This window comes from Aphanomyces invadans, assembly GCF_000520115.1.
Source record: "Aphanomyces invadans strain NJM9701 unplaced genomic scaffold supercont1.20, whole genome shotgun sequence".
NCBI classification, from domain to species: domain Eukaryota; phylum Oomycota; class Saprolegniomycetes; order Saprolegniales; family Verrucalvaceae; genus Aphanomyces; species Aphanomyces invadans.
Window position 1 is genome coordinate 263,300 of NW_008580165.1, and position 26,022 is coordinate 289,321.

Genomic DNA, 26,022 nt, shown 5'->3' on the forward strand with positions numbered 1-26,022 from the left:
TTCATGTGTAGAGTGGTTTAAATAGGAGGGAAGTGAAGGCGGTGGCGGAGGAACTGGTCCAGCACGGCGGCTTCGAACGCTGCAAACGTCCCAGCGCCAAACCATCGCGGCGGGCCATCGCACTTGAGCTCGAGGATCTTGGCGACCAGGCGGGACTTGTCGAGCACGGTGGGCCACACGATCTAGATCGTCCCAGAACCATCGCATTTTCACTCGACATATTCACACGAACGACTAAAGGGTGGTATGAACGACCGACCTGAAGCGCTTCAGCTTGATGCTTCTCGGATGCAACCGTGCGCAAGATATCTGGCACCATCGCGCTATCGCCTCCAAATGAATCGAGTCGACCGTGGGAACGGCGCAATTTCGACGCGTCACCTGGTGAAAAACATTGGAGGCGTGTCTCGGTGCTGCAAGTCGTCGTGCTCGTGGATACTGAACAAGGTGATTAGAGATCGCCCCGTCATCCGTGTGCTGCCTGCAGTACCCGCACGCGGCTTCCAAGAGGTACTTTTGTCGGTCGGGGTTGTCGGCGTGCAGGGCGAGTTGCTGTGGACGGAGAGACCAACAAGATTTTAGCACCATCGAGCATGGATGGACCGAACGAACCTCAAGAAGAAATGCTGTCATGTCCGCGGGTGACGGGTCTTTGCCGAGAAAGACGAGCCCGGAGAACTGAAGCACCCCCTGAGTGCGCTCGAATCAGTGGCTCATGACGCCTCGCGCTGCGTGCGTACCGTCGGAGGTAGCATCGTATTGGACGCAAAAACGTACGACTTGCCGTTGATGCTCGCGTTGGTCCACACGTAATGGTTCGAGTCGGTGGCGGCGACTCGGCGAAGGCACTCGGCGCGGATGTAATCGTCGTAGTCACCCAGGTCGAACTGGCACTCGTCGACCTCCATTGTCGTCACAAAGTGCGCGGGTCGAAGCAAGATGAAGTCGAATTCAAGGATGCCACGATGGGGAAAATCAAAATCCTTGTCGAGCGACTCGCTCAGGCGAAAAGGGTACCCGTCGATCATCTCGTTCCACCAGCACTCGCCAATGCCTTCGAGGGACCGGACACGCAGCTCGTGGGCCTATCCATTCGTCAGGGAGGCGACGAAACCTGTCACGGCTTACGAGGACTCGGTCGGCGTCGTTCGAGAGGTCCAATCGATAGTGATGCGCCAACACGTGGTGAGGATGCGGCGTGAAAAAGTCAAACTCGATCGTGCCTTGCATCGGCACGCGCCACTTCCACTTGGTGGCAGTTGGTAGGGCCGCCATGGCCACACTCGGCGCGATGGTCCACGCATCCAGCGACAGGGCGGCGCCGTCCAGGGTCAGGTTACGCCACTCGTCGCCGACGTTGTTCCGGCTGTTGATGTTGCTGCGTTGCACGCGCTCCAGGAGCTTCCAGGCCATGGCGCGGTCGGATTTATCGTCCAGATGCAGCCTAGGACATGCACCTGTCAATCCCGTCTTGGTTCGGATGTCGCCGAGCCATACTTGTAATGGGACTCACAGAACAACGTCGTCGAAAGGTAATCGAGTTCCAGCACCCCCGTCGGATGCAAGTCCAGCCACTTGGTGTCAGAATGCCGTTGTTCATCAAAGTTGAACGGGACGCCGTCGAGAGTTTCGTTCAGCCAATTTTCCCCTGGACATCACCACCATCAACACCCAGCACGTTACTCGACAACGCCGCTAGCACATCCATGCGGAGGGCTGGGAAGGACGTACCCGTCTCTGCTTCGGCGCGCTGCATGAGCGCGCGTGCCATGGCGCGATCGGCTGGCTTGGCCAAGTCCAGACGGAAATGGATCAAGTCGTCAGCTGTCTCGCCCGACGTCGACGCACGCGTTGCAATGTATTCGAAGCGCACGGTCGCATTGGCCGGAATGCGGTCGAGATGGTTGGCGTCGATTTTGAATTTGTTGGCCACGACATGGTGAAATGTTCCCAGTCGAAGTTTGTGGCGGATTTTCAACAGCTCAAACGCGGTGCGTTCGGCAGGGACCCGCAGGTTGAATCGGTAATAGCTACGCATGGCATAAACGTGTCGTCAGTAGGAAAGGCGAACGTACCCAGACGGATCACGGGGGTCATACGGAAGCGGCGGCCTTGGCGCGTCCGCTTCCCGATGCTTGAACACCATGTGGTCCAAACTGAGTCGCAACGAATGCTTTTTATTCTTTTCCCGTTGTTTGGCTGCCTGCAGCATGAGCGACAGTCCCGTCTGATCGATTGGGTTCTGGTCTAAAGTGAGTCGAACGAGCCCATCGTTGAACGTAACAGCGTCGGCGAGAAAGCCGACCGATGCACACGATAGTTGCGCGCTCGACAAGTCAAGCGACTCGAGCGTGCAATTGTGCACGAGCATGGTCGCCACAAAGCAGCCCGTTTCGTCACCGAGTCGATTCCACCCGAGACTCAAGTGCTTGAGTGTTTTGTTGGTGGCAAGCGCAGACAAGATCGGAAGGCATCCCGTTGTCGACATTGTGTTCCACGTCAGATGCAGCGTCTACGACGGCGTCATGAACATTTCACGTGTGGAAGGATCGCTGCACCTCTAGATGGGTGTTATCGAGCAGGGCGTCACCGACGGCGGCCCCCGTTTTGTTGCGGAGGCGGTTGTCGCTCATGTCGAGGAACCTGAGCGACTTGTTGCGAGCGAGCAGCGCTCCAATCGCCGAGTGGATGCGGTCGCACAGGTTATTCCCTTTGAGGACGAGTCGTGCCATGGACGAAGATACTGTCGCAGCACGGAGGACGTCGATCGCGCTTTGTGTCCCAACCCGATTATTTGTGAGGTCCAGCGTCTTCAGGTTCAAGCAAGAGCCCACAACCTGGGCGAGCTCATGGCCACCCGCCTCGAGACTCCAATTGTCGGTCAAGTTGAGCTCGACCAGCGAGGTATTCCACTGCAATGCGCGGCACACGGTAACGACGGCATCACTGCCCATGTTGTAGTGGGCGCAGTTCACGACGTTGGCAGGCAGTTGACGCATCACTCGCTTGGATGGCAGCACATGTTGTACAGCACACTGCTGCAAGTACACGCCCACCAAGTCAACATGTGGATGCGTCATTGCAGCAGCCACTTCAGCTTGGGTCGGTCCGGTGGCAGGGCCATTCGGTCGTGGAGAGGTCGTAAGTGTTGTCGCTGTGTCAGTCGAGTTGGCAGATGCAGTAGGAAGCGCTGAGTCCACTGAAGCTGCATTTTTGGCAGGATCTTTCTCCATTGTGTTGTCCAATTGAACAAGCGAATCTGCACCCTCGTTGTCTTCGTCGTCAACTGTCTCGTCGGCCTCGATCAACGGGACATCGCTGGCAGTAGGTCCAGCCAGGCGAGGTGTTGCCACGTCCTTTTTCGGTTTTGCGTCCAAGAAGATGCTGAAAGCGTCGATTTGTTTCAGGATTGCCATGATGCGAGTCGATGTGCGTGTCGAATAAACAGCTTTCGCCATGTTTTCCCGCATCTGGCCTTCGCGGCCGTAGATCCTAATACGAACGAGCAATAAGACCATGCTCGATGGCGGCAATCACCGTCACGCACCGCTCTTTTGTGTACAGTTGGTAAAGCGATTCGACCGTGGAAATTCCAAAAGCTCGAACGATGCCCTACTTGTCACCCCGTTGTTCAATCAGAGTGCTTCGTGGTCGACTCACCTTGGCTTCGTAGATGTCGATGCCAAACAACATGCGAGCGTTCTCGGTCGTGGGCAGGCCAAGTCGCTCTTCCTCCGACACAGAGCTCGTCAAGGACGTGCCCCACACTTGCTGCATGCGGTAGTAGAGGGGCGGGAGTTTGCGTTCAACAGGAGCTGCGACGTGGGTGTCAACGTCTATCAAATCTGTCGTGCTGTGTGCGGGCTTGAGCTTGGATGCTGCGTGGTTCGATCGAGGGACCAACTCCTTCGTGGTCCGCGACGTTTTGAGAGGCTTGAGGGGTTCCAGTACGGACTTTGACGATGTCTTGGAGTGTGGATGCTGTCCCAGCTCGTCGGAGTCGCCGTCCTCGTCTACAAATGCCGGTGCTGCGTACATTTCGTGGAAGCGCCCGTCCAGGTAGTTGGAGATGCTCTACCAACCACTCAACGTCGTGAAACGAGTTCGCTCGCGACTGCATGGCGTACCTGCGCTTGTTCGAGATGCTCGAGCATCCTACAACGTCACGTGACGTTGATGGCAAGTACGATAAGGCGAACGTACACGAGTCGATTTGGTTGATATCCCGACGACGGTTGGCGGGCGCTGAGTTCTTGCAGACGCTTGGCAAAGTCGTCCTTTTTCATCGCTGGCAATCCTTTCTCATACCGTTTTTGCTGCTGCTTCTGCTTTCGCACTCGCTGAAAGATGTTGTGCATGCGGCGCGTCCCAACCTCCCATGGGAGGCGACCTCGGCGTTTTCGAGACGTTTCGCCATTGTTTGGAGTTACACAAAGGGTACATTGTGCACGGGTAAATATTGATTCATTCCAAGCATGCCATCCAACGACAGCCCCTGATCGTCCTGCACATTTTTATCCTGTCCACAGGAATTTCGCGCTGGCTTGGACAACGGCCACTTCGATAGTCGCATGGCCCGAGTCAAACTAGAGTACAGAGCGCAGGGACGTCACGCACAGCCGACATGTTTTGTGATCCAAACAATCGGAACAGCAGACCGCGCCGCACCGTCGACAGTGATGCCGACGGACGAAAAAGTTGAATTCGTACTTGCACACCATGCAGTTGGCCACGTCGTCGTCTGGTATCCACTGGGGTGGGTGGATGATGTAGGGGAGCAACTACAAATCGTTTTTCATTCAGATCACACCTCGTTTATCCAGGACACTAACCTGGGAGGACACATCTGATGTGTGCAACACCCGGACGAGGTTGGCGTCCGGTAGCGTCATACTCGCTCCGTGCTTAACCAGTGCGATGGCTTGGTCGATGGACCCTGGTCGAACGGGTTAAAAGAGCTCGACGACCAACTACGAGTCGTTTTGGGGCACCGTACCTCGCTTGGCAGCAATGTGCAGTGGCGTTTTCTTGTCGATTGAGTACACATTCGGGTCGGCTCCAAACGCCAACAACCGCATGATGAGCTCGTCATCTCGTCGCATGAGAGTGCAAATGTGTAGCGGCGTGCGACCGAGGACATTTTGGGCGTTCGGGTCGGCCCCAAGCGTTAGGTAGAGCTCCATCACGTACGCCGCCTTTGGACGCGCTGAAGCGCATGCCAAGTGCAGCACGGTGTTTCCGTCTTTGTCCGGGACGTTCACGTCCAGTAGGGGAAACACATCGGGGCGACAAAAGATGCTGTCGATGACGAAACGAGTCAGCGGACTGGGCAACAAAAACGATACGCACCCCGACACTTCCATGTTTGCCATTTTTGCAGCCACATGGAACGCTGTCGCCTGACACGTGTAGTCGGTAATCGTGACACTGGCGCGATGCTGCAGCAGCAAGTCCACAAGCGCGACATGGCCCTACATGTTGTAGCCAGTCATGACGATGGCGACCCTTGCCAGATCGATCCAACGAACCATTTCAACGGCCAAGTGCAGCATCGTACGACCCGATGTGTCTTGGACGTCTGGGTCGTCGCCGCGTTGTAGCGCTGCTTCGACTTGAGCGAAATCCAGCACGCGATGCGATACCAGTTCAGACAACGAACGTGCCTGGAATGCCATCACACTCGTCATCTACGATGCGACGCCGTGCATGAAACTGCTTACATTTTGAGGAGGGTGCTGCATGGCAATGGCTCCATCTTCTTCGTCGATGGGTTTCAAATATCCGAGAGGTCGGTGGCAGTCAATCGGGGCGGGTTGGGGTAAAGTAGATCGTGCAATCGAACGAGGCGTAGGAGGGGAAGCTGCCGTCGGTAAGGTGTGCTCCCCAGGAGCTTGACTCGGAGATTTAGTGACAACGGATGTGTCGTCAATGGAGGTAGCTGGAGTGATTTCATCGTCGGTTTCTGGCGGTACAAAGCGAGCACGTGGGTGGTGAGAAGGTGTTGGTGGCAAGTCCATTTGAAGGGACAACGACACTGGAGGATTGGCAACAACTGGTGACGGCAAGTCGGTTGTCGCGGTTGTGCAATCCCCCTCTGCAGGTCTCGGATGCAGCAAAACGTCTAGTTGGTTCGGTTCCGGGGGCAAATCGTTTGGATGACAACGACGACGTTGTCTGTCAAAGGCCGTGTCCATCGATGCAGGCGGTGTCATTGCAAAAGCAGTGGTTGAGTTGCCGCTCTCGCCACGAGGGGTAAAAGATGCAGTTGGAACTTGGTCGGAAGCAAAGCCAAGGAAATGACCAGCGTCGAGTCGCGAGGGGGACTGCACATTGTTTGGAGTTATTATGGCAGAAGGTCGAGCGGGGGTCAGAATCGTCAACGGTGTCGATCGTTGTACAGGCGGTGCGATCATTGAAGCGACCGCCTCAGCCGCACAAGTAGCACTTTCAATACTCCCATCGGCCGGTTTGGTTGAATTAGTGTAAGGGGTCGGCTCGGGGACAGCTGTCATGACTTCGACCGATGGCACGACAAGCTTAACCAATTCAGTTGGGCCGAGCATTTGTGGAGACGGCGCGGTGGTTGCAATCTCGGTGAGGGTTTCGACAACGGCCATCACTTTCGCAGGCAATCCAAGCGAAGAATTGACTCGTGGTTGCGAGGGTTCGACGACGACGATGCGAGGCACTCGTGGAGCACCATTTTCGGTGGCAGCCGTCTGTTGCATCTCGAGAAGCAGTTGCTTGACTCGTCTCAGTTCTTTCTCTGCTTCTTCCGCTCGCTGGTTAGCCATCGTTGCTTCCGCTTTGAACAGGTGCAGCTCTTCTCGCAATTGATTGCGCTCGGCAATCGTGTGTTTCAGTGACATCGCGTCTTGCTTCAACTGTTTGACATGGGCTTTGGCAACGCGAGACCGCCACGCACATTGAATGGTCAGAACCGCTACCACGACAGCTGCAAACACTCGACGCTGTTGCGATCCTCGCCACCAACGCTGCACACAAATGGCTGCAAGGTGTTGTCGAAGCTGGCGAACCTTGTGTCGTCCAACCCAGCCGCGATACCTTGCCTGGAGCAACACGGCGGCAGTTCTACTCCATGCGTCACCACAAGGCACGTGTTATCATGCACATACCTGGTAGCTGTCTGCCGGCGAACCTGTTGCCTTGCCAAGTGACCACGAATAACTCGCTGCAGCATCCCCGACGCTTGCTGTGCGACCAAGTACCTGTGGCGACACAGCGACATCTTTGCAAACGCCTGGACAACGACTGCATGCTTGTGCAAAGCCGTCGCGCGGGCCGCTTCCAAAAAATCGTACGTCGCCTGGCGCAGAAACACCAGCGTTTTGCCGCGTTCCATGCCGAATTCAAACCATTTCGACCTGGTCGTCGTTTTGGACAGTTCGACATCTCGTCGCGGCCACGTCAATCGTTCTGGTAAAGTCTGTGGACTCCCCAAAACCTCCACAAGATGCGTTAGCACGGTATCAACAGCCATGGTGTTTCCATTGAATTTCTGCGATGACGTGCCACCGACAGTGCGGTACATCGGCGGCAACAACACACCGGCATACCGCGACACGAACGCATGATGGACCAAATGGACAGGGTACCCGAGACGGGAGATCGTGACTGCCTCGAGGACGCCGCCGTACCGAAGTTGGTCGGCCATACGCTTGCGATCAAATAACAGCTTCACGTTGGCGTCGTTCGGTTTGAGGCATCGAATGTAATGGGGGGTCGTGAGAGTGATCATGTCGAGCAAGTGTTGGAGCTGCCGTCGAAACTGCGCGCCGAGACCAGTTGACACAATCGACGACTTGCGGCGAAGGACTGGTGCATGCTCGTCGTTCCATGCAGCGACAGGGACGTCCAACGGCCGGCACATGACGCAAATGAAAGGGTTCTCTGACGACGACAGCAGGTCATAGATTGCCTGGTGGGGTTTGTCTCGGTTCTTTTCACAGAACCCGTCGGCCATGTAACGGACTGCGCCGGCGTAGTGCATCACGACGAACGCTCGGTCGACTTGGTCGCGCTTGGTTGCTTGAAAGTGGTTGTGGCCATGGTAAATCTGGTACAACTTTCGGACAAACCCAGCGTCGGTGCCCTTGGGAATGTTACACTCTTCGTCTAAGAGAGCTAGGATACCGGTCGGCCGCGACTCGAGCACTTCGAGGCACCCGTCGTTCTGGGGCAAGTCCAGCGTCGTCCACGGAATCCCTTCTTTGTGATACCGGCCTTGCTCCTGTGTCATGACAAAGTCGATGAAGTGATGCTGCAGCCGCTCGTTGGCGTAGTTGATGCAGAGCTGTTCAAAGCTGTTGATGTCGAACGACTCGAACCCAAAGATGTCGAGGACTCCAATGAACGTTGCGTGGGAAGCTGCGCTTGACCCGGCAATGCACATGTTCACCTTGGAAACGAGCCACTCAAAGAGGCAGACATAAATCGACCGCGCCAACGCGTCTCGAGCGTCGTTCGCTTGGTCTGGCGTCAGGTGCACCACGTACCACTCGTCTTTGGCCTTGATCTGTCGAGTGGTCAGGGCCTGCCGCAATCGGTTCAAATCGACGGCCAGCAATTGCGCCACCCATGTCAGCTCTTGAGGCGACCGAATGTCCGAAGAAGGCGCGTCACCCGTCGCCACGGAACCAAATTTAATGTTGCCAAGGTGAAGCAAACCGCCCACAAGCTCTAAAATCGAATCCTACAGATGGGCATATGAATCCAAAAAGGATTTTGGACAGCATACACGACACCTTTTCATTGTCATGGAAGCCGACGATTGACATGGCTCGCATGGCTTTGTGAAAAGTATCGACGTCGGAGACGTTGTCGCGGCGGGCAACACAACCGCTTTGGTTCAGGTAATAGAACTTGGAGGGGTCGCAGTCGTGTAGGTGCAGTTTCGTTTGCAGCGATCTACGTGGCACAGTAAGATATGGGAAAACGGCTTGAACATGCACGTACCGGTCCTGCGCGGCCCCGGCCAGGACTTCATAGAAGATGTGGAAATTGCGCTCGCCAGCCGCCTGCCGCACCAATCGGACCTTTTCCAGAAGATATGTCTCAATGGATGTGCCGACAAGCGACAATGACCTGGCATGACCGTTCTTGGCGAACCAAATCTTGACAAACTTGCCAAAGCGAGAGCTGTTGTCATTGCGCAGTGTGCGCGCATTTCCGAACGATTCGAGGATCGGATTCGACTGCAGCACTTGGTCGGAGATGCTGCTCCCAGAAGAAGCGGCCTTGGCGTCGCTGCTGACGACGGCGAGGTATTGCATGATGAATTTAGTCGTCTCGGTCTTGCCGGAGCCGCTTTCGCCTGAGACAAGGACGGTTTGACTCTTGTGCTTGTCGACGGTCAACGCTCGATATGTTTCGTGGGCAGTTGTGTATACGTGTGGAGAGCGGTTTGTGCTGGACCCGGCATTGGAAATTGTCGTCTGAAACGCCGAAATGTCATACAGGGTGGGTATGGTTTTGAAAGGGTTCACGGCGAGAAGCATGTCGCCTGTGTGGCAATACACCTTGTCCCCGAGAAATCGCTCCTCAAGGCAGTGTACCATCGACGGTTCGTTCAAATGTGTTAGCATTCCAAGGTCGTCCAATTCCATCGGTGACACGACGTTTCCTCGTTGAACCTCCATCTCGGACTCAATAGTACTCCAAGGTAGACACTGCCCGTCGTCGAACTCCACCATATCTCCAGAGAAAACCCCTCGTATCCACGCGTACGTCGCACCATCCTTATGGCCCTTTCTTCGTCCCCACACGGGCCCTTCGTTCATCCTGCGTCACCAGCCACGGCCGCTGGCGCGTTCTTCAAGTTGAATCCTCTTCTCATCTTCTTCCTTTTGGTCTCAAGGGTATACAAAGATCAAGATAAAACCATTCGCTTTCGATATTAACTGGCGGAATGTCGGTCGTCGTAAAGTAATTGACGTTTAGTATTACTAGGCGTCGTTCAACATACTACTAGTACTGACTATATTGTCTTCAAAACTCAATACTAAATATGAAAGGTTCGCATGTGCACCCACCTTGCAAACAATCCACACGATGACACAAACACCGACGGCGAAGCATCAAGGCAAGCCGCAGCACGGCGGCAGTGACGCCGATGCGCCCGCGTGAAAAGGATGTAATAGACGAAGCTCGATTTCACCAGTTGGCGTGCTGTACCTTGTTGTGCCTAGTGTAGATATCACGATAGACGACAGGCACCGTTGTCGCGTGGGTCCGACCAGTGCGATGGGACACGAGCTTGCCAGCCCACGGAGGTAAAGGTGTTGACACATGAGACCCATTTGCACATTTGCAGCGGGATCGGGTATGCTCGACTGCGCAGCAACGTGTCACACGTCATGGTCCTCACGATGTGACATTAATGGCACAGAGGACGATGGGATCATTTGGCGGAAGTCGTGCTTGCAATCAAGTGTACCGTAGCTCTAGTGGCAGTCCTCCGTTGAGCGTGGATGAGAGTCACACGTGGTCTGCACAAATAATGCAAGAGATGCTGTGCCGATAGAAACAATTCCTGAATCATGTTGGCATGGAAGAGACCCATTACACGTTCTTGAGGGCGATCAGATAAGGCCCGAGACGCGCTACCGTCCCGGTTACATGTGGCCGTGTACCATTACGATGTTTACACTCCACCCACTCAGAGAGCACCTGCACCGACAGCGTCAGGCTAGACACTACACGCGATCCATCAGACTCATGGCTGTTCCATTGCACACCGCGACTTGGAGTTTGCGCGGCCTGCTGCGACGAGTTGAGGGAGAGATCCGTCCATACCTCTGTTGACGTGAACGTCCATGGTCGAGTTCAGGCTCACGCGGCTTGCTTGTCGCCACGTCCACTTTCCACAGGCGCATGGCGATCGATGCGATGCCAATTGAGTTGACAGCGTCGATTGTTGCGTTATGTCGTCACATGTCGCCGCATCTGGAGATGATCGATGGCGCCACTTCTGGCGTTCTGGCCGACAAATGTTTCAATTGTCGCGGGCCAGGAAGTACAATCAATACAACCAACAAGTCATTTGAATCCGCTCGGATGAAAAAAGGATAAAAATGAAGTTGAAAAAACATTTTTTGTCTCGACGTGGGAGGAAAAAAGGTGGGCGGCCGTTGCAAACAAACGTGATTTTTCCACCCAAAGCGGAGAGAGCGGGATCCCGTGGATTGCCTGCCGCGCGCAATTCGGCCCGATGGAGGAAGAACTGGCAGCCGCCAAACGCGAATTAGACGAGGTAAAGGAAGAACTCCTCCTCAAGACGGACGAATACAACGAGCTGGTCACGGCGAGCAGCATGATCGAAGCAGAACTTGAAAAGGATCTCCGAGTAGTGGAGCAAAAGGCCGAGAAGTGGCGACAACAGGCACAACGATTTGAAGACGAAGTTCGCGACGCCAGGAAAAAGATGGTCGTGCATTTTCGAGAGTCCGCGACATTACAGCGCGAATTGGACAGGACCAAGGAAAAACTACAGATTTTATCACAGGACAAAGCTCGATGGGAAACCGAGCTCGATCACTTGACAACCCAAGTTCGGATTTTGGAAGCATCGAACGAAGATCTCAAGCACCAGCTTGAACGAGCACACGAAGACAAGGTATTTCTGCAGCACGACTACGCCGAGATCGAAAAGGAGCACGAGTTGACCAGTGAGAGGTATCGTTCCGAGATACTCGATTTGAAGTCCGAATTGTTTGCGGTAAAAGTCAAGGTGGCCGAACCTCCCCCGAGGCCATTGACCGACGAGTTGACAGAGCGAGACTCACTTCGTCTAAGTCTGCTGTCAAATTTAATTGACGACAACCCGTTCCGCCCGTCGCTATCTCTGGAGCGCGACATGGAAGAGAACGAAAAGCATATCCAGATCCTTCAAGACGAGCTGCGGGAGTTGGGCAACCGGTTGCAGGAAGAAGAAGACCGACGAGGGCAGTTGGAAGCGCAACTTGTCTATATGCAGGATCGACAGGCGCACATGGAGGCAATGGAGGCGGAAATAAATGACATGTCTGAGGAACTGATCCAGAAAGCCGAGCAAGTGAGGCGCGCGGAAAACGAGATCACTTGTCTCCAAACCAACCTCTCGTTCACGCTGGCGTCCGTGGAAGCGATGCTGTCGTCGACGAAGGAGCAACACGAAGTCGAACTTGAAGCATTACGGGTGAAGTTGGAAGAATCCAGGAGCATGGCGTCGTCCCAAGAGTCGTCGTTCCGTGAGTTGTCCATGTTGCGTGCCGAATATTCTCAGCTAGAGGCATCGCACGGCCAAGCTAAAGTGCAGCTCGAAATGGAACGCTCCAAGTTTGCACAAGTGTCGGCGGAACTTCAAGAAAGCAAGGGTGCTACGGAAGCAGTTCAACAAGAGCTCGATGAGCTGCGCAAACAATTTGAGGAGCTGCAAGACCAACACCAAGTTGTCATGTCGGCACAACCATCCCAACCCCCACAGCCGCCGTCGACCACAGCTACTGGGAGAACTCCATCCATGGAAGGACACCACGACATGGCTCAAAAGTACCTTCTCGAACGAAAACGCAACGCGATGCTATTGTCCCGACTGCAAAATGTCACGGGCAACATGCAAGTCCTGTGCCGTGTGCGGCCGTTGCTAGCCCGCGACCCGACGCACAAAGGCCCGGACATGGCAGTCGATGTGCTCAACCTTACAGACGTCGCGTCGATGGAGATGAAGGCGGACCATGTTGACATGGACGCCCCTTGGAGAGTTTTCACATTCGACAGGGTGCTCAGTCCGCAGTGCTCCCAAACCGACGTTTTCCGCGAGGTGGAGCCGATTGCACAGGCCGTCATTGACGGCTTCAAAGCGTGTATTTTTGCCTATGGCCAGGTACGTATGTGATTGCGGGTAAATTTGCTAAGCATGCGTGCCTAGACTGGATCGGGAAAGACCTACACCATGGAAGGCACACCAAGCCAGCCTGGCTTGAACTTCCGCCTGATGAGTCACATGTTTGACTCGATGGCATTGCGTGGAACAATCGTGGACCACCCCAAGGCGATGGCGAGTTTTGAAGCCGAGTCCGACCGCCCCGTGTTCCATCTGCAGTTGGGGGTGTTTGAGATTTACAACGAAACGATTCGCGATTTACTGAATGTGAACCAAGTGCTCGACATTCGCACAGACGAGTTCGGGGACATTGGCGTCCCTGGCCTCCACATGGAAACGGTGTTTCACCCGGCGCACGCGTTGGACATTTTGGCCCAAGCACAAAAGAACCGATCGAGTTGCGCAACGAACGTTCACAACAACAGCAGTCGTTCGCACAGCGTCGTACTTGTCCAGATGCGATCCAACGCTGGCCAGCGTGGCACGTTGTACTTGGTGGATTTGGCAGGCTCCGAACGTGTCAAAGTTAGTGGCGACCATGCGTTGAAGGAGACGGCGGCGATTAACAAGTCGCTGGCCGCCCTTGGCGACGTCATGGAAGCGTTGGATAAGAAGCTATCGCACGTGCCGTATCGCAACTCAAAACTTACGTACGCGCTCCAAGACGTGCTCGGATCCAGCCAATGCAAGACCGTCATGATATTGAACGTGGCACCTGGTTTCACCACCGCGAGTGAAACGTACCGCTCGATGCAGTTTGCGGAACGAGCCCGTCGGATTGTATTTGCTCCGAACGGCATCAAGCCACGACAGCGAGGCCTCCTCACCGGGAAACAAGCATTTACTGAAATAAAATCGCTCAAGTCACAAGTGGCTGCAGCCAACACCAAGCTTATGCAGATGAATCAAACCATCGTGACGATGGTAAGCCTTGGATGATTCCATCGCGTACGCGCCTAACTCGATTGGATAGAAACGGGACCACAAGAACGAACAGGATAAACTTGCATCGCTGTTGGAGCAAAAGACCAAAGCGCTCGATGACGCGAAAGGTGTCGTGCAGACCTTGCGCACTGCCAACAATGAACTCTTGGAGAAACTCAAGCACGAAAAGGAGCTTCGACAGCAGGAATTGGTACAGGCGGAACAAGAAGTGAAACAGCGTCGCCAGTTGCAATCCAAGACCAAAGTTTCTGTGGCGCATAAAGAATCGCTCGAAAAACTACTGTTTGAAAGGGAGAGCGAAGTCATCAAGCTTCGTCAGAGCCTCAACGATGCCCGGCGGCGGAGTCAAAACTCTTTGATTCCTCGCCTGTCCCTTGAGGCCACCCAACCGCTGCAGTCGTCGGCAACTGCGACACCACTCAAGACTGTCAAAAGTTTAACCGCCGAAGAGCCTGTATCGTCGTCAGCATCTGAAACTGAACAAGAGTCCGAATCGTCAGACAAACAAGGTCCTTGTCGGGTCCCACAGCGAGTTTTGCGTCGCACGACGTACCCTCAAACCCGAAACTCAAGTGACGACCCTCCTCCCGTCGACTGCAATGCCCTTCCCAAGCGCAAGGCTGTGTCGGCAATTCGTGTGTCGAGCGCGGTCGCTGCAATTGAAGGCGCTCTGAGAAAACCAGTGTCGAGGTATGTGCGTCATCCCTTGGAATCGGTCGGGTCTGTGTGATTGATTCGGTTCGCAGCACCGTGGAGGCAAGGAGTAAAATTCCTCGAAGGACATTTGGAACCACAAGAAGCTCCCCGCGAGAAGACAACCAAGTTTCCAACGGCAATAAACAGTCGCCACCGTTGAAGAGGATGTGGAAGTAATACCCCAACGCTTGACGGCTTTCTCTTATTCGTGATGCAATTGTTGAAGTCGGGTGTCGGGGTGGGTGATCAAAGCGCCATTTATTCGCTGAAGGACCTTGGCCAGGACGTGGGGTTGGTCAAAGCTCAGCGACTCCAACGTGTGCAAGAGTTCAAGCAATTGGTCTTGCGTTTCGCCGTCGTCAGCCTCTTGGACAGTGTCAAACACGGCGGGCTTCAGCACATCTTCAAACAGACTCTCGCCAAAGTCGGCGGTCAATGCTTCCGACGGTGGCGGTGGTGAAAATTTAGCCTCATCTTCAAACACGCTACGAAATGCGATGGGTCGATCTCTCGCTGGAATGACAACAGCGTGGTGTCTACCTCCGAGCCGTCGACTTTTCCGGCGACACCATGTCCTTGTTCATTCTCACGGTCGCGCCAAAGTCCCAGTCAGAGTTCGCATCATCCATTTCTTGCGTGGAGGAAGATGATATCATTTTGACTTTAGTGCTGCTGCAGTTAGCTTCCACGGGAGCGTCGCCGTTTTGAATTTGGGCTCGCTACAACGCGGTCATCAACCAGTCTAGGATTCCACTGGTTATCGGTGCACCTCAATGAGTTCCGTGAGATACGAGATGTCTTTGTCCGATTTCGAGTTAATGAAGGGATGTTGAAGCAGCTCGAGCGCCGTCGGTCGAGCTGTGGCGTCTTTGATCAGGCAGCACGCTACAAAGTCTTTGAATTTATCACTGAAGTCGCCCTCGAGCTTCGGTGGGGGGTTCTTGGGAATGACGAAGAGAACTTTCATCGGGTGCAGCCTGCATCACCAAGAGACGCAAGGATAAACGATGCTGCACGTCACGTGGAATCCAGGAACTTACGATGCATGAGGAGGTGAGCCCAGCGCCATTTCAATTGCCGTGATGCCGACCGACCAAATGTCTGCCTTGAAGTCGTAGCTGTCGCAACGGTAAGATGATCAGAACGAAAGATATTTGTGTACTTGTTTTGCTGAATCACTTCTGGCGCCATCCAGAACGGAGTGCCCACCACCGTGTTTCTACATCAACATGAGCATTTGCAGGGTCAAGTGGACGGATGGAGACCGCTTCGTCATGGTGTCAGTCAACTGCCCCGTCACCCCAAAGTCAGCCAGCTTTACTCTGCCATCACTAGCGAGCAAAATGTTTGCCGCCTTGACGTCGCGGTGAATCTTTTTCTCTGAATGCAAATATGCCAAGCCCTGGGTCATGATGACGGTCTCTCGTTTACAATCGTCGCCGCGGTACCTTGAGCAGCTCGTGCAGAATGATAGCAATGTACACTTCATTCAACGGCCTAAGTGGAAGAATGAAAAGCATGGTGGGAGAACAAGTCACTCATAAATGTTCCAAGCGTACCCAGGGGCCATCAAGTCGAGCACCGACCCGCCAGCCAAGTACTCCATGATGATCCAAAGTTTTGTACCGATGATGAAAGAGCCCATGTATTTCGTCAGTTGGGCGCACGAGCACTGGGATAGCACTGCGATTTCCTACACGCATGCGATTACCTGACCTTCCATGCATTGCCAGCGTGTGTGGGACTGGCACAGTTTGTACTTTCTGGATGTCGTCGATTTCGTCTTCAGCAGCGTCGAGGTCGACAATCTTGATGGCGCATATCTCGTTTGTCCGACGATCTATACCTTTGAACACTTCTCCAAACGCTCCGTCGCCGACCTTGGTCAAGATGTCGAAGGAACTCTCCATCAGCGGCGTTGTCGTTGAGTGCATGCTGAGACTTCGTCCAAAAATTTGGGTCGGACATTCGATCCGGATAAAACACTTCCATGTATTACATTTTCACGGTTTTCGAAATTTTATCAAAACCATTGACCTTTTCAACGAAATCGCACTTCAGATGGATTGGATCTTGTCTTGATCGTGACATCACACGAGCAACATGAACAGCTACCTCGCGCTACGATGCCGCTCCGAGCAGCAAGTCATGAATGAGTTCACCAAGTCGATAGCTGCAAAGGACTACACCAAGCGCACAGCGGTGCTCCTTCACGAGCTCACGTTCTTCTACGTGTCGACAAACACGGACACTGACGGAAGTAGCGCGCACATTCACGACTCCGTGTTGAAAGATCTCACGACTCTCCTCACAAACATCAAGGACAAAAAAGAAGACCAGCGCATCATCAAGACAGTCATGATGGTGCTTCAGCGCATTGCCGAGCAAATGATCTTCTCGCACGGTACTACTCATTCACCTGGACAATAGGAAGCGCCATGACATACCTTCTGTACAGACCTCAAGCAGACGCTATCCATGTCAACTGCACCACCTCCTTCGTCGGTCAGTGTCCCTACAAGCCCTCGAGGAGACAAGACTGAGGCCATCATGCTTGCGTTGAAGTCATTGACGGACTTGGTCGCCAAGGCCGAAGTCGGCAACGCATACCCTCCTCGCCGCGTCGCTGCCTACAAACTGTTTATTGTTCTCTGCGCTGCAACGCACCAGCCAGAGCGTCCTCTCTCGATCACGTCAACGATCCAGTCATCTAGTGTGTGGACGATGCTAAAACTCGCCGCTTCCAAGAAGAAAGGTACTGACAAGGAGTTGCCCACTCAACTCGCTCTCTTGAACGGCGCTTTTCAAGTTGCGCGCCATTTGCCTTCCCCCACGGCTCTCGAATCCCTTGTGAACCAGTTCATTCAAGGCGCGTTCCTGCCCAACCGCCATGCTGCCGCAACGTGCTTGTCCCTCTTCGACGTCATGCCGGTCAAAGTGGTCGACGCCTTTTACGCCCATGTCACAGCGACCGCGTCATTTTCCCTCAACACGTCGGACGCCCTCACGACGATCTACTTGCTGAAGTTGTGCGGCAAGATCGCTCGTCTGCCTATCGCTTCTTCAGCGTCGTCCAGCGCCCAGAACCTGCTCGACTTTTCATTTGACACAACGGTGCGTGTCGAGGGACGCTTGATAGCAGGTTCTAACGACTCTGTCTAGACAAAACCGGTGAAGCGGCAGGAGAAGGCGTCCACTGGTCCGGCCATCGATACCCACGTGTCGGCGCGGATATCCGATCTCCTCGTCGATATATGCATGCAGAAACACACGTTCGCCCTCGCTGCCGCGCCAACATCCCCGACAAATGTGTCGTCATCAGCGCTTCCTACGACCGCGACATTAGCTCCATGCACGGTTCTCCTCACTGCGATTCAGGAACTGGCCCTCGGTCAGTTCGCGCCCAAGTGTTTTGAAAAGGTCCGTGGCGGCTTGTCACCGTTCGAGATTGCAGCGAACGGCGTCAACCTGATTTTGCAAACCCACGGAGACAACCCCCTTGTCCTTCAACGTGTTGCGCGGGTCATTCAAGTCGTCGCCGAGTGCCTCGACTTGACGCTGGTCGAGTTTACGAGTGGCGGCGGTCACTTGGACTTTTTTACCAAAGTCACCGACCGGATGTGGCAACTTGCAATGTCCCCGTCGGTGTACCAACCGTGCTTGATCCAAGAGACTTTGATTGCACTCGTGTGGCTCTTGCCCCGCACCTCTACCCATCGCTCGTCGCTCTCGCCGAAATCCCAAACGCAGTCGACAGCATGGACACGCTTTCTCGTGCATCTTCGAACGCTGTCGAGTGTTCCCGAGCTCGACCGACGCGACATTGCGTTTGCAATGTATCGCCGCGCGACCTTATTTGACCTGGACATGCCGCTTCTCCACCGCACGATTGCGGTCGTCCTTCACTGGTATCGATTGCACCCATGCCAGTGGCACTCCGACATGGGACTCAAACTTTGGACGACGCTGTTTGACCATCCATCGTCCCAGGTGAGTGACATGTTTGCGAGTGTTGTGGCGGTGCTGGACCACCACGTGGCGCCGTCTGAGCATCCCGCACATGCGCAAGCAGTACAAACCATGAAGTGCGTCGCCCTCCGCTTCCTAGCGTCTCCAACAGCGACACGACCGCTCGCGCACGAAGCGATGGCCGGTGCGGCATTAGACCTTGTCCTTCGCCTCACGAAGCTTGCCATGTTGGAAGAATTCACGATCCGCCGCCTCAGCGTCGTTGCCATGATGGCCGTCGCGGAAGCATCGCCGAATGAGACAAGTGAGCACGTGCGCCAGGTCCTGACTGGGCTCGACAAGCACAGCCATCAGTTGGGCATCCAAGACCTCGTAGCGCCATTTCTTAGCACGGGTCCAACGCCTTCGTCGTCAGCCACGGCTCCATTCCAGTCGACGAACGTTCCTCTCGCCCGAGTGTTTTAGAAGGCGGGTGTTAGATTAGTAAGATATGCCCAACGAGATAGCTTCTCCTGGCGTGATGATCTGGCGCGTCGAGCACGCGATTACTTGAACGTGTTGAAGTCGCGCACTTCGTTGACTATGTCGAGCGCTTTCGACAACAGCGTGCGCATTTCCGAGCAGTTGGCGCGGCGGCTGGCAATGTCGCCTGACTCCCGCAGCAGGTCGCCGAGCTTGTCTTCTTTGTACAGACTTGACACGAGCTGGTTCTGGACTTGATCCTTTGCGTGGTTCACCATAAAGCACATGATGGCTTTCGGGACGAGGTCGAGAAAGTTCTTGCGGACGATGTCAAAATACGATGCCAGCAGGGACTTGATGATTTCAGTTTCGATGCGTTCGCGGTCGGTCGGAATGTCCGCTTGGCGCATCGTGGTCGGGACTTGAGGCAGCTTCACAACGGGGTCTTTCGAAGCACTGGTGCCGGCCGACTTAGGTGCCGAGTCGGCCGAACTCTTCTTGAACATGCTCATGAACCCACTGGACGATTCCCTTTCGTCCACGGGACTTGCCGACGGTTTGGTGGCGGAAGCGCGCTTGGCTTGAAGCGGTGGGTCGGAAGACGTGGCCGCATTTCCATCTTGCTGCAGTTTATCCATGAGCTGGGCGACAGCGCGAGATCCACCGATGAAGTCGGGATGGTTCGTGTTAATGTACGACAGCTCGGTCTTGATCAAGTTGGAAATCATTAGTTGGGTAGGTCCCATCGATGCCCGCAGCATGCTGTTGACAACTTCCACGACGCGATCGCGGAGGTCGGCAAATCGAGTGAGTTCCACTGTTTCGCACTGCGACGTCACGCGTTGCAACTCGTCAAAGACAAAGTCGACGCACTGCAGGCCAGGCGCTTCGAGCCGCGCAATTTGTCGCTTGGCCAAAAGTTCAAACGAAACTTCCGGGACAAACAGCGACTGCCGCGGGCCATTGGCATTGCGAATGGTCGTGCGGATGTCGTTGTCGCTGAGTTGATCAAACGGGTCGACGGCCTGCACACACTTGGTGAAGAGTTCGTTGAAGATGTACGAGATGCGGGCGCCGCCGTACAGCTCCGTCATGTCGTTCGCGTTGGGCTGGCGGCCGTCCAACGAGTTGATGAACGACGACGAAAAGTGCGAGATCAACTGGAGCAATGTGGCGCCGAGGGCAGTCTTCGACATGCTGTCGGTGGGGTTGCCCATGCCGTCCATTTCTAGATCCAGTTCGGCCAACATGGACGAGATGCGCGACTTGATGTCGGGCAAACAGTCGCGGATGTGGTGCATGAGGATCGTGTTGAGTGATTTGCTCAAGTACTGCGTCCCCATGCGGCTTGCGATGCCGCGGTACGCCGGGTGCGCCTTGAAGAATGTCGTTTCCTTTGCTACGCTCTCGCGGATACCCACGCCGTTGTTAATGTCAGCTTGGCTTCGGTTCACAATACCGACGTATCTAGGACGGATGGAGTCATGACGCCAGCTTCATGGAGGTCTCGAGGGCACAGACACTCACCCTTTCTTCAGCGGAATGACGCGACCCTGCAGCATTTCCATGGCGTCTGTGCCGTTGTCCATTAAGTCGAGCTTCGTCAAGACACCAATCGTTCGAAGCCCTTCGGGGTCGATCGCGCGGGCCATCTTCAACGAGTCGCTGTTGGCCAAATCCGTGTTTGCCGCAGTCACGGCCAAGATGATAGAGTTGGGGTTTCCAATAAACTCAATGCACATGTCACGAATCTGTTCTTCAATGTTGGCAGGTTGGTCTCCCACCGGAACCTACGACAAGAGTACGCATGTGACGATATGCTGGTGCACTTGAGGCAGGTGCAATCGAAAATCGACGACACCATGCTTACCTTGGTGATCCCTGGCAAATCCACCAAGGTCAAGTTGAGCACGAACGGTGAAAACACTTTGAGCGTGATAGGTTTGTTTGAAATGCCCTTGTTTTTGCCCGTCATGCGGTCAGTCTCCTTCTCGATTTCCTCGCGAATCTTCTTGAAGTCGTAGAACTTTTGGTTCGGCAAGTGGTTGAACTCGCCCCATTCCTCGTCCTTGCTAGCGCCTCCATCCGTGTTGTACAGCTGCAGCACGAGCGGCCGACGAGTTACGATACCACTTCCGCGTGGCAAAAAGTCCTTGCCTACGATGTTCTCCAAGACGGAACTCTTGCCGCTGGATTGACTGCCAACCACGACGATCTGGGGAAGGTTGATAGGCGACTGTCCGATGGCTGAGAACACATCTTGGAGCTTATTGATGATCGGGATGAGCTGGTCCATCTCTGTGCGGAGGGAGGAAGCGCGACTCCGCCAATTGACTTGTGACGACCTGACACGGTCGAAGTCTGTTTATTATTTCATCCAACGCAATACAATTTTCAAGTACAAATGTTGAAATCTAATTCATTCCGTCGACACAACTCGGCATGGTGAATTTCGCTTGGAAATGTATCATCCGGATAAAGTATCCGTTCATTCGGTCGCGGTGAATGAATGAAACGCAAAATCGAAGCTGTGGCGCAGATCAGCATGGAAAAGCTCGGCGCGGTCACGGGGTCGTGGAAGGGAAAGGACGTCTTGTCGACGGAGCAGTTTGATGCGGCAAACGTGAGGTAGCGAAACCTTCCTCGTGACCCATAACTCACGGCGTGGACGAATAGATTCTTGTTCCAAGTAGCAGACCGCATGAAAGACATGGTTGCGCGCCAAGGAACTGACGACACCCTTCGCGGCAAGGTTCGCTGGCCGTACACACCTCCATGCGCTATTTACCCAACGTGTATGCAGGTGCTAGCGAATGTGTTCTTTGAACCATCGACTCGCACGAGCTGCTCGTTTCAGGCCGCCATGGTGCGCTTGGGCGGCAGCGTCGTTTGCGTAAACGAGGTACTGCCTGTCACCTAACTCTCGACGCAATTTCATCGTTCGATGCAGTCGTCGTCGAGTAGTAAAAAAGGTGAAACCCTCTCGGACACGATTAAGTGCTTGGAGTGCTATACGGACTTCCTTGTGCTGCGCCATCCTGTTGTTGGCGCCGCCGCGACTGCGGCAATCGCGACCTCCAAACCCGTCATCAACGCTGGTGTGTCCTTCCCTCGTGCGTGATTATATTGTTCTCATATGCAATGTAGGTGACGGCGTGGGTGAGCACCCGACGCAGGCGCTATTGGATCTGTACACGATCTACCAGGAAGCGAAGTTAGTTGACCTCAACTTTGCTGGCAAAGTCATCACGATGGTTGGCGACTTGAAGAACGGCCGCACGGTACACTCCCTGGCCAAGTTGCTCGCGCATTTTAACGTCAAGCTCAACTACGTTGCTCCAGGTAAGTGCACCAAACTTTCTCTGTGCTGACGATGCTCTGGGATGTAGAGTCGCTTTCAATGCCCAAATACATCGTGGAATCACTTGCTGCTCAGGGCGTCGTCCAGCATGCGACGTCCGACTTGGACTCCGTCCTGCGTGAGAGCGACGTTTTGTACATCACCCGCATCCAAAAGGTCGCTCTGTCTTTCCCTTTCCCGCGTCTTGGCTGGTGATCGATCTATTGACTTGTGCTCTCCAGGAACGCTTTGAATCCATTGAGGAGTACGATGCCGTCAAAGACAGCTTCCGCATCACGAAAGCAACGCTTGAAAACGTAAACATCATGAACGGTGCACACTATATATGAAACGGTACGTGTCTCCACTAGGCGAAGGCGACCGCCATCGTCATGCATCCGTTGCCGCGCGTGAACGAAATCGACGTTGAAGTCGACAGCGACCCACGGTCGGCGTACTTTCGTCAAATGGAGTATGGCATGTACGTCCGCATGGCGATCTTGGCTCTAGTCATGGGTCGCGCCTAAAGGATCGACAGTTAACGAGAACAGACCGTTCATCCCATCCATGCTTCCGTCCACTCTGCCATAGCATGCAAGACGTGTTCCACGCGATCCGGATAAGGCCGGACATTTGCCCAATGGGAGGTTGTATCCGGATACCGCGTCCAAACAATCGATTGGTTTGGGCGGTTTGCTGGTTTGTGATGTGGCTGGTTCATTAGCGATTTACTTTTGAGGACGCTTACACCACCATCATGTCGGCCGAGGAAGTAAACGATGTCCAAGTGGAAGTGGCTGAATTGGGAGAATTGGAAGCTCTCCAAGAAGTGCTGAAGAAGGCGTTGGTCCATGACGGCTTGAAGCGCGGCCTCCACGAATGCGCCAAGGCGTTGGACTCGCGCCGTGCCCGACTCTGCGTGTTGGCCCAAGACTGCGACGAGCCTTCGTACCAAAAGTTGGTCCGTGCCTTGTGCGAAGAACACGGCGTGAACCTCATCATGGTGCCCAGCGGCAAGCAATTGGGCGAATGGTCGGGTTTGTGCAAGATTGACGACAAGGGCGAAGCCCGCAAGGTCGTGTCCACCTCCGTGGCCGTCGTCACCGACTTCGGTGAGGAACACCGCGCGTTGGACGTGCTCTTGAACTTCTTGAAGAACCGCGTGGAAGCTTAAATGCCTCGCACTCTTCTCCCGGTGCTGCCGGGGTTTTGGTAATGTCGCTAATAGACCAGAACCCACCACCACTCTCGATAGACCCATCCGCCCCAGTAACTTTGAATGCCACCTCGTTCGACGATGGTCGGACTGTGTGCTCTCTTAACTTTATACGTGCTTCTCACTGTACTTGCTGATCGTGGACACCCGATGACTTCACGACGGACGGGAATAAATAAGGCACTGACGGACATGGACCATCGACGGACTGGCTTCACCCGTCTCGATGGTGCGGCACAAGCAGCTTCCTCTGTTTTGCTCGGTGTGTGCACACGTGGTACGGGTCGTCAGAGCGGACTGTCGACGACTCGTGGTCTGTCATGCATACATCTGTGGATTCCAAGCCCGTTGTCCGCTTCTTGTCCATTGAGGCGGCGCTTCGTGTGAGGAACGGCTGTGGCGGTGGTGGAGGCATGTGATCGTGGAAGAAGGGGTGATGCAGCGCCATGGCGGGCGTTATCCTTCGGGCCGGGCTACACGCAAAAGGCGCGTCATCAGCTTCAATTCTCATTCGAAGGAATCGCACGACTTACTCCATTTCAAGCATGCGGGACACCAAGTCCACGAATCGGTCGTAGTCGGCGCGGCTGTGGTCCGGCTCCTTGTTCAGCCGTCGACCGCCCAATGTACAGATCGAGTCGAGAGACACAGATCCGTCTGGCTTTAAGTTTCGCTTCTTCAGCTTGTAGTTGCGCGTGGGGGTCAAGTCAGGCAGCAGCTCACGCTCGAAGTACTCGCGGCGGACGTTCGGGTTGGCTTGTTCGACAATGTGTCCAGGAATGACGCCAAGCACAAGGGCCATCCTCCGGAGTTGGTCCGGCAGGTCTTGGCCGGCGAAGAGAGGCGACCCTGTGTGTAGCTCGACCAAAATGCATCCAACGCTCCACACGTCGATGGCAGTAGAATATTTCATGCCGAGGAGAATCTCCGGTGCGCGGTAGAACCGGCTTTGGATATACGTGTGTATCTAGGGAAGCCAACATGACGGGATGTTGCAAACTCCTTTGCGGTCCACGTACTCGCTTGTCGGAGAGACACGAGCTGCCAAAGTCGACGACCTTGATGCTGCTCCGGTTGGAGCGGACCAGCACGACATTCTCGGGCTTGAGGTCGCAATGAATGACGCCAACGGACCCGAGAAATTCGAGCGATTCGATCATTTGTTTGGCAAACTTGCGAATGAGCTTGAGGCCCAGGCCTTTGAATTCAACGCTGCGAAGCAACTCGTACAAGTTGTACGAGCAAAGTGGAAACACAAGACATTCGTGGCCTTTGTGGGAGAACTTGTCCAAAAGTTTCACTGTAGATCGCCGCGTTAGTCGACTATTGGGACGTCGAGGGCTTACCGATGTGACACCGATTCGCTTCAGAGCTCGTGTGCATGTATTCGAGAATCTTAATCTCCGTTTGAGCTTGGATGGTGAAATGAGAGTGGTTTTTGATGATCTTAATGGCCACTCCTTCCGATGTCGTTTCGTCGTATGCTTCCAGGACTTGGCCAAATGTACCCTGCAAAGATCGTCGACGTCAATAATTATTGGCGTCGGTAGAAGTGCCTGATGGCGTACCATGCCCAATTTCTTTCCTGTGATGCGATATCGGCCATGCAAGACTTCGTTCTCGGTGGGTACGTAATGACCAGCCATGATCTTGTCGACTTTCTTGGACGTTTCGACATGCTTCGTAAGGCCCGCCGTCGGGTCTTTCGATAGGAGGGCCTTCTCTGCCTTTCTCTCTCTTTGGGCCTTGTAGTACATCTACAACATCGACCCTGCGTGAGCGTCTGTGTTGGACTTCGGTCTAGATCGCTGCTGTCGGGTTCATCTTCCATACCATGTTGATTCCTTTGAACGTGGCCATCAAGTGCGTGGTCAGCCTCAGGGACGGTCTTACCACCGCCGCTCCATGCTCTTGGGAATCCATGGGTTCGTCGTCTTCACGTCGTCGTCGTCGGCACGCCCTCTGTGTTCACGCAGCGTGTGTGGTGGTGTGTCGGCGCCCGCTCCAGCTCGGATGGTGCGACGTTTGACTTGTTGAATATGTTCGGTGCAACTATTCGAAATACGCGGGCAGGCGGAACGGTTACGTTTTTTGTTCTTCCCACTCGATATATCTTGCACAATGTATGGCAGCTGAAACACGCGACAAAGAATTGCCGGGCGTTTCGACTGCCATACAAATTTCAAGTGAATTCCCCCTCGCCCCCCCGTCAAACTCGATCCAACGTTCCCCTACCCCTTCGTTTGCCGCCCTCGTCGGTGATTGGCTCATTTGAGCGCCACCGAGCCAAATCTTTCCATACACCCGTGGCCAGGGTCGAGATGCCACGACGTCATGGAGCATCGACATCGGACCGTGACGTTGGACGCAAGTGCGATCGAGTCGACGTAGTTCACACAGTAGAAAGTCATGGAAAGGCGCGATGGACGCGGAGGAGAACCGAGCACGAACGGCACGTCTGGAACATCGACCGACAAGAATGCCAAGGATACACGTTCGGACGATATAGTG

The 26,022-nt window shown here is 54.5% G+C and overlaps 9 protein-coding genes across 18 annotated transcripts; 4 read left to right on the top strand and 5 right to left on the bottom strand.

Moving 5' to 3' along the window:
- Nucleotides 1–17: 17 nt before the first annotated feature.
- Nucleotides 18–4,358, bottom strand: H310_09170 (hypothetical protein; the record flags this gene model as incomplete). Its single annotated transcript, XM_008875161.1, has 15 exons — nucleotides 18–182; nucleotides 260–323; nucleotides 382–438; nucleotides 491–552; nucleotides 613–690; nucleotides 741–1,085; nucleotides 1,129–1,444; nucleotides 1,498–1,648; nucleotides 1,732–2,030; nucleotides 2,076–2,512; nucleotides 2,559–3,492; nucleotides 3,548–3,612; nucleotides 3,661–4,074; nucleotides 4,128–4,155; nucleotides 4,204–4,358. The coding sequence occupies 15 exons, from the start codon at nucleotides 4,356–4,358 to the stop codon at nucleotides 18–20; spliced, it is 3,570 nt and encodes a 1,189-aa protein (XP_008873383.1).
- Nucleotides 4,359–4,586: 228 nt separating this feature from the next.
- Nucleotides 4,587–9,800, bottom strand: H310_09171 (hypothetical protein; the record flags this gene model as incomplete). The annotated part of the gene is made up of 9 exons (XM_008875162.1): nucleotides 4,587–4,781; nucleotides 4,833–4,936; nucleotides 4,997–5,298; nucleotides 5,350–5,471; nucleotides 5,529–5,663; nucleotides 5,721–7,092; nucleotides 7,137–8,713; nucleotides 8,766–8,928; nucleotides 8,977–9,800. 9 exons carry the CDS (start codon nucleotides 9,798–9,800, stop codon nucleotides 4,587–4,589), a joined length of 4,794 nt encoding a protein of 1,597 aa, XP_008873384.1.
- A 1,368-nt stretch (nucleotides 9,801–11,168) lies between these two features.
- Nucleotides 11,169–15,443, top strand: H310_09172 (hypothetical protein). 3 transcript variants are annotated; one of them, XM_008875164.1, is made up of 5 exons: nucleotides 11,169–12,883; nucleotides 12,929–13,807; nucleotides 13,857–14,518; nucleotides 14,575–14,762; nucleotides 14,808–15,443. In XM_008875164.1, exons 1-4 carry the CDS (start codon nucleotides 11,231–11,233, stop codon nucleotides 14,699–14,701), a joined length of 3,321 nt encoding a protein of 1,106 aa, XP_008873386.1. In that variant the 5' UTR covers nucleotides 11,169–11,230; the 3' UTR covers nucleotides 14,702–14,762; nucleotides 14,808–15,443. The 3 variants fall into 3 exon arrangements, with proteins under 3 accessions (XP_008873386.1, XP_008873387.1, XP_008873385.1); XM_008875165.1 differs by having other exon boundaries at nucleotides 13,857–14,762; XM_008875163.1 differs by having other exon boundaries at nucleotides 14,575–15,443.
- Nucleotides 14,632–16,470, bottom strand: H310_09173 (STE/STE20/YSK protein kinase). Of its 5 annotated transcripts, XM_008875166.1 has the most exons (9): nucleotides 16,285–16,470; nucleotides 16,084–16,217; nucleotides 15,973–16,021; nucleotides 15,790–15,926; nucleotides 15,687–15,743; nucleotides 15,565–15,642; nucleotides 15,294–15,501; nucleotides 15,065–15,243; nucleotides 14,632–15,009 (listed from the first exon to the last, which is right to left on the bottom strand). In XM_008875166.1, the coding sequence occupies exons 1-9, from the start codon at nucleotides 16,456–16,458 to the stop codon at nucleotides 14,727–14,729; spliced, it is 1,299 nt and encodes a 432-aa protein (XP_008873388.1). In that variant the 5' UTR covers nucleotides 16,459–16,470; the 3' UTR covers nucleotides 14,632–14,726. The 5 variants fall into 5 exon arrangements, with proteins under 5 accessions (XP_008873388.1, XP_008873389.1, XP_008873390.1 ...); XM_008875167.1 differs by having other exon boundaries at nucleotides 14,632–15,243; XM_008875168.1 differs by having other exon boundaries at nucleotides 14,632–15,501.
- A 126-nt stretch (nucleotides 16,471–16,596) lies between these two features.
- On the top strand, nucleotides 16,597–19,024 carry H310_09174 (hypothetical protein). The gene is made up of 3 exons (XM_008875171.1): nucleotides 16,597–16,928; nucleotides 16,983–17,638; nucleotides 17,687–19,024. Exons 1-3 carry the CDS (start codon nucleotides 16,628–16,630, stop codon nucleotides 18,956–18,958), a joined length of 2,229 nt encoding a protein of 742 aa, XP_008873393.1. The 5' UTR covers nucleotides 16,597–16,627; the 3' UTR covers nucleotides 18,959–19,024.
- H310_09175 (hypothetical protein) lies at nucleotides 17,736–21,283 on the bottom strand. The gene is made up of 3 exons (XM_008875172.1): nucleotides 20,826–21,283; nucleotides 20,483–20,745; nucleotides 17,736–20,422 (listed from the first exon to the last, which is right to left on the bottom strand). Exons 1-3 carry the CDS (start codon nucleotides 21,249–21,251, stop codon nucleotides 19,039–19,041), a joined length of 2,073 nt encoding a protein of 690 aa, XP_008873394.1. The 5' UTR covers nucleotides 21,252–21,283; the 3' UTR covers nucleotides 17,736–19,038.
- A 195-nt stretch (nucleotides 21,284–21,478) lies between these two features.
- H310_09176 (aspartate carbamoyltransferase) lies at nucleotides 21,479–22,859 on the top strand. Of its 3 annotated transcripts, XM_008875173.1 has the most exons (8): nucleotides 21,479–21,583; nucleotides 21,632–21,707; nucleotides 21,759–21,857; nucleotides 21,906–22,053; nucleotides 22,103–22,297; nucleotides 22,345–22,472; nucleotides 22,538–22,612; nucleotides 22,667–22,859. In XM_008875173.1, the coding sequence occupies exons 1-8, from the start codon at nucleotides 21,501–21,503 to the stop codon at nucleotides 22,820–22,822; spliced, it is 960 nt and encodes a 319-aa protein (XP_008873395.1). In that variant the 5' UTR covers nucleotides 21,479–21,500; the 3' UTR covers nucleotides 22,823–22,859. The 3 variants fall into 3 exon arrangements, with proteins under 3 accessions (XP_008873395.1, XP_008873397.1, XP_008873396.1); XM_008875175.1 differs by having other exon boundaries at nucleotides 22,345–22,612; XM_008875174.1 differs by having other exon boundaries at nucleotides 22,538–22,859.
- Nucleotides 22,860–23,005: 146 nt separating this feature from the next.
- Nucleotides 23,006–23,652, top strand: H310_09177 (hypothetical protein). Its single transcript, XM_008875176.1, has one exon. The coding sequence runs from the start codon at nucleotides 23,053–23,055 to the stop codon at nucleotides 23,467–23,469; it is 417 nt and encodes a 138-aa protein (XP_008873398.1). The 5' UTR covers nucleotides 23,006–23,052; the 3' UTR covers nucleotides 23,470–23,652.
- H310_09178 lies at nucleotides 23,027–25,557 on the bottom strand. Of its 2 annotated transcripts, XM_008875177.1 has the most exons (6): nucleotides 25,345–25,557; nucleotides 25,080–25,268; nucleotides 24,858–25,020; nucleotides 24,531–24,811; nucleotides 24,045–24,478; nucleotides 23,027–23,984 (listed from the first exon to the last, which is right to left on the bottom strand). In XM_008875177.1, exons 1-6 carry the CDS (start codon nucleotides 25,432–25,434, stop codon nucleotides 23,726–23,728), a joined length of 1,416 nt encoding a protein of 471 aa, XP_008873399.1. In that variant the 5' UTR covers nucleotides 25,435–25,557; the 3' UTR covers nucleotides 23,027–23,725. The 2 variants fall into 2 exon arrangements, with proteins under 2 accessions (XP_008873399.1, XP_008873400.1); XM_008875178.1 differs by lacking the exon at nucleotides 25,345–25,557 and having other exon boundaries at nucleotides 25,080–25,328.
- Between the last annotated feature and the right edge of the window lie 465 nt (nucleotides 25,558–26,022).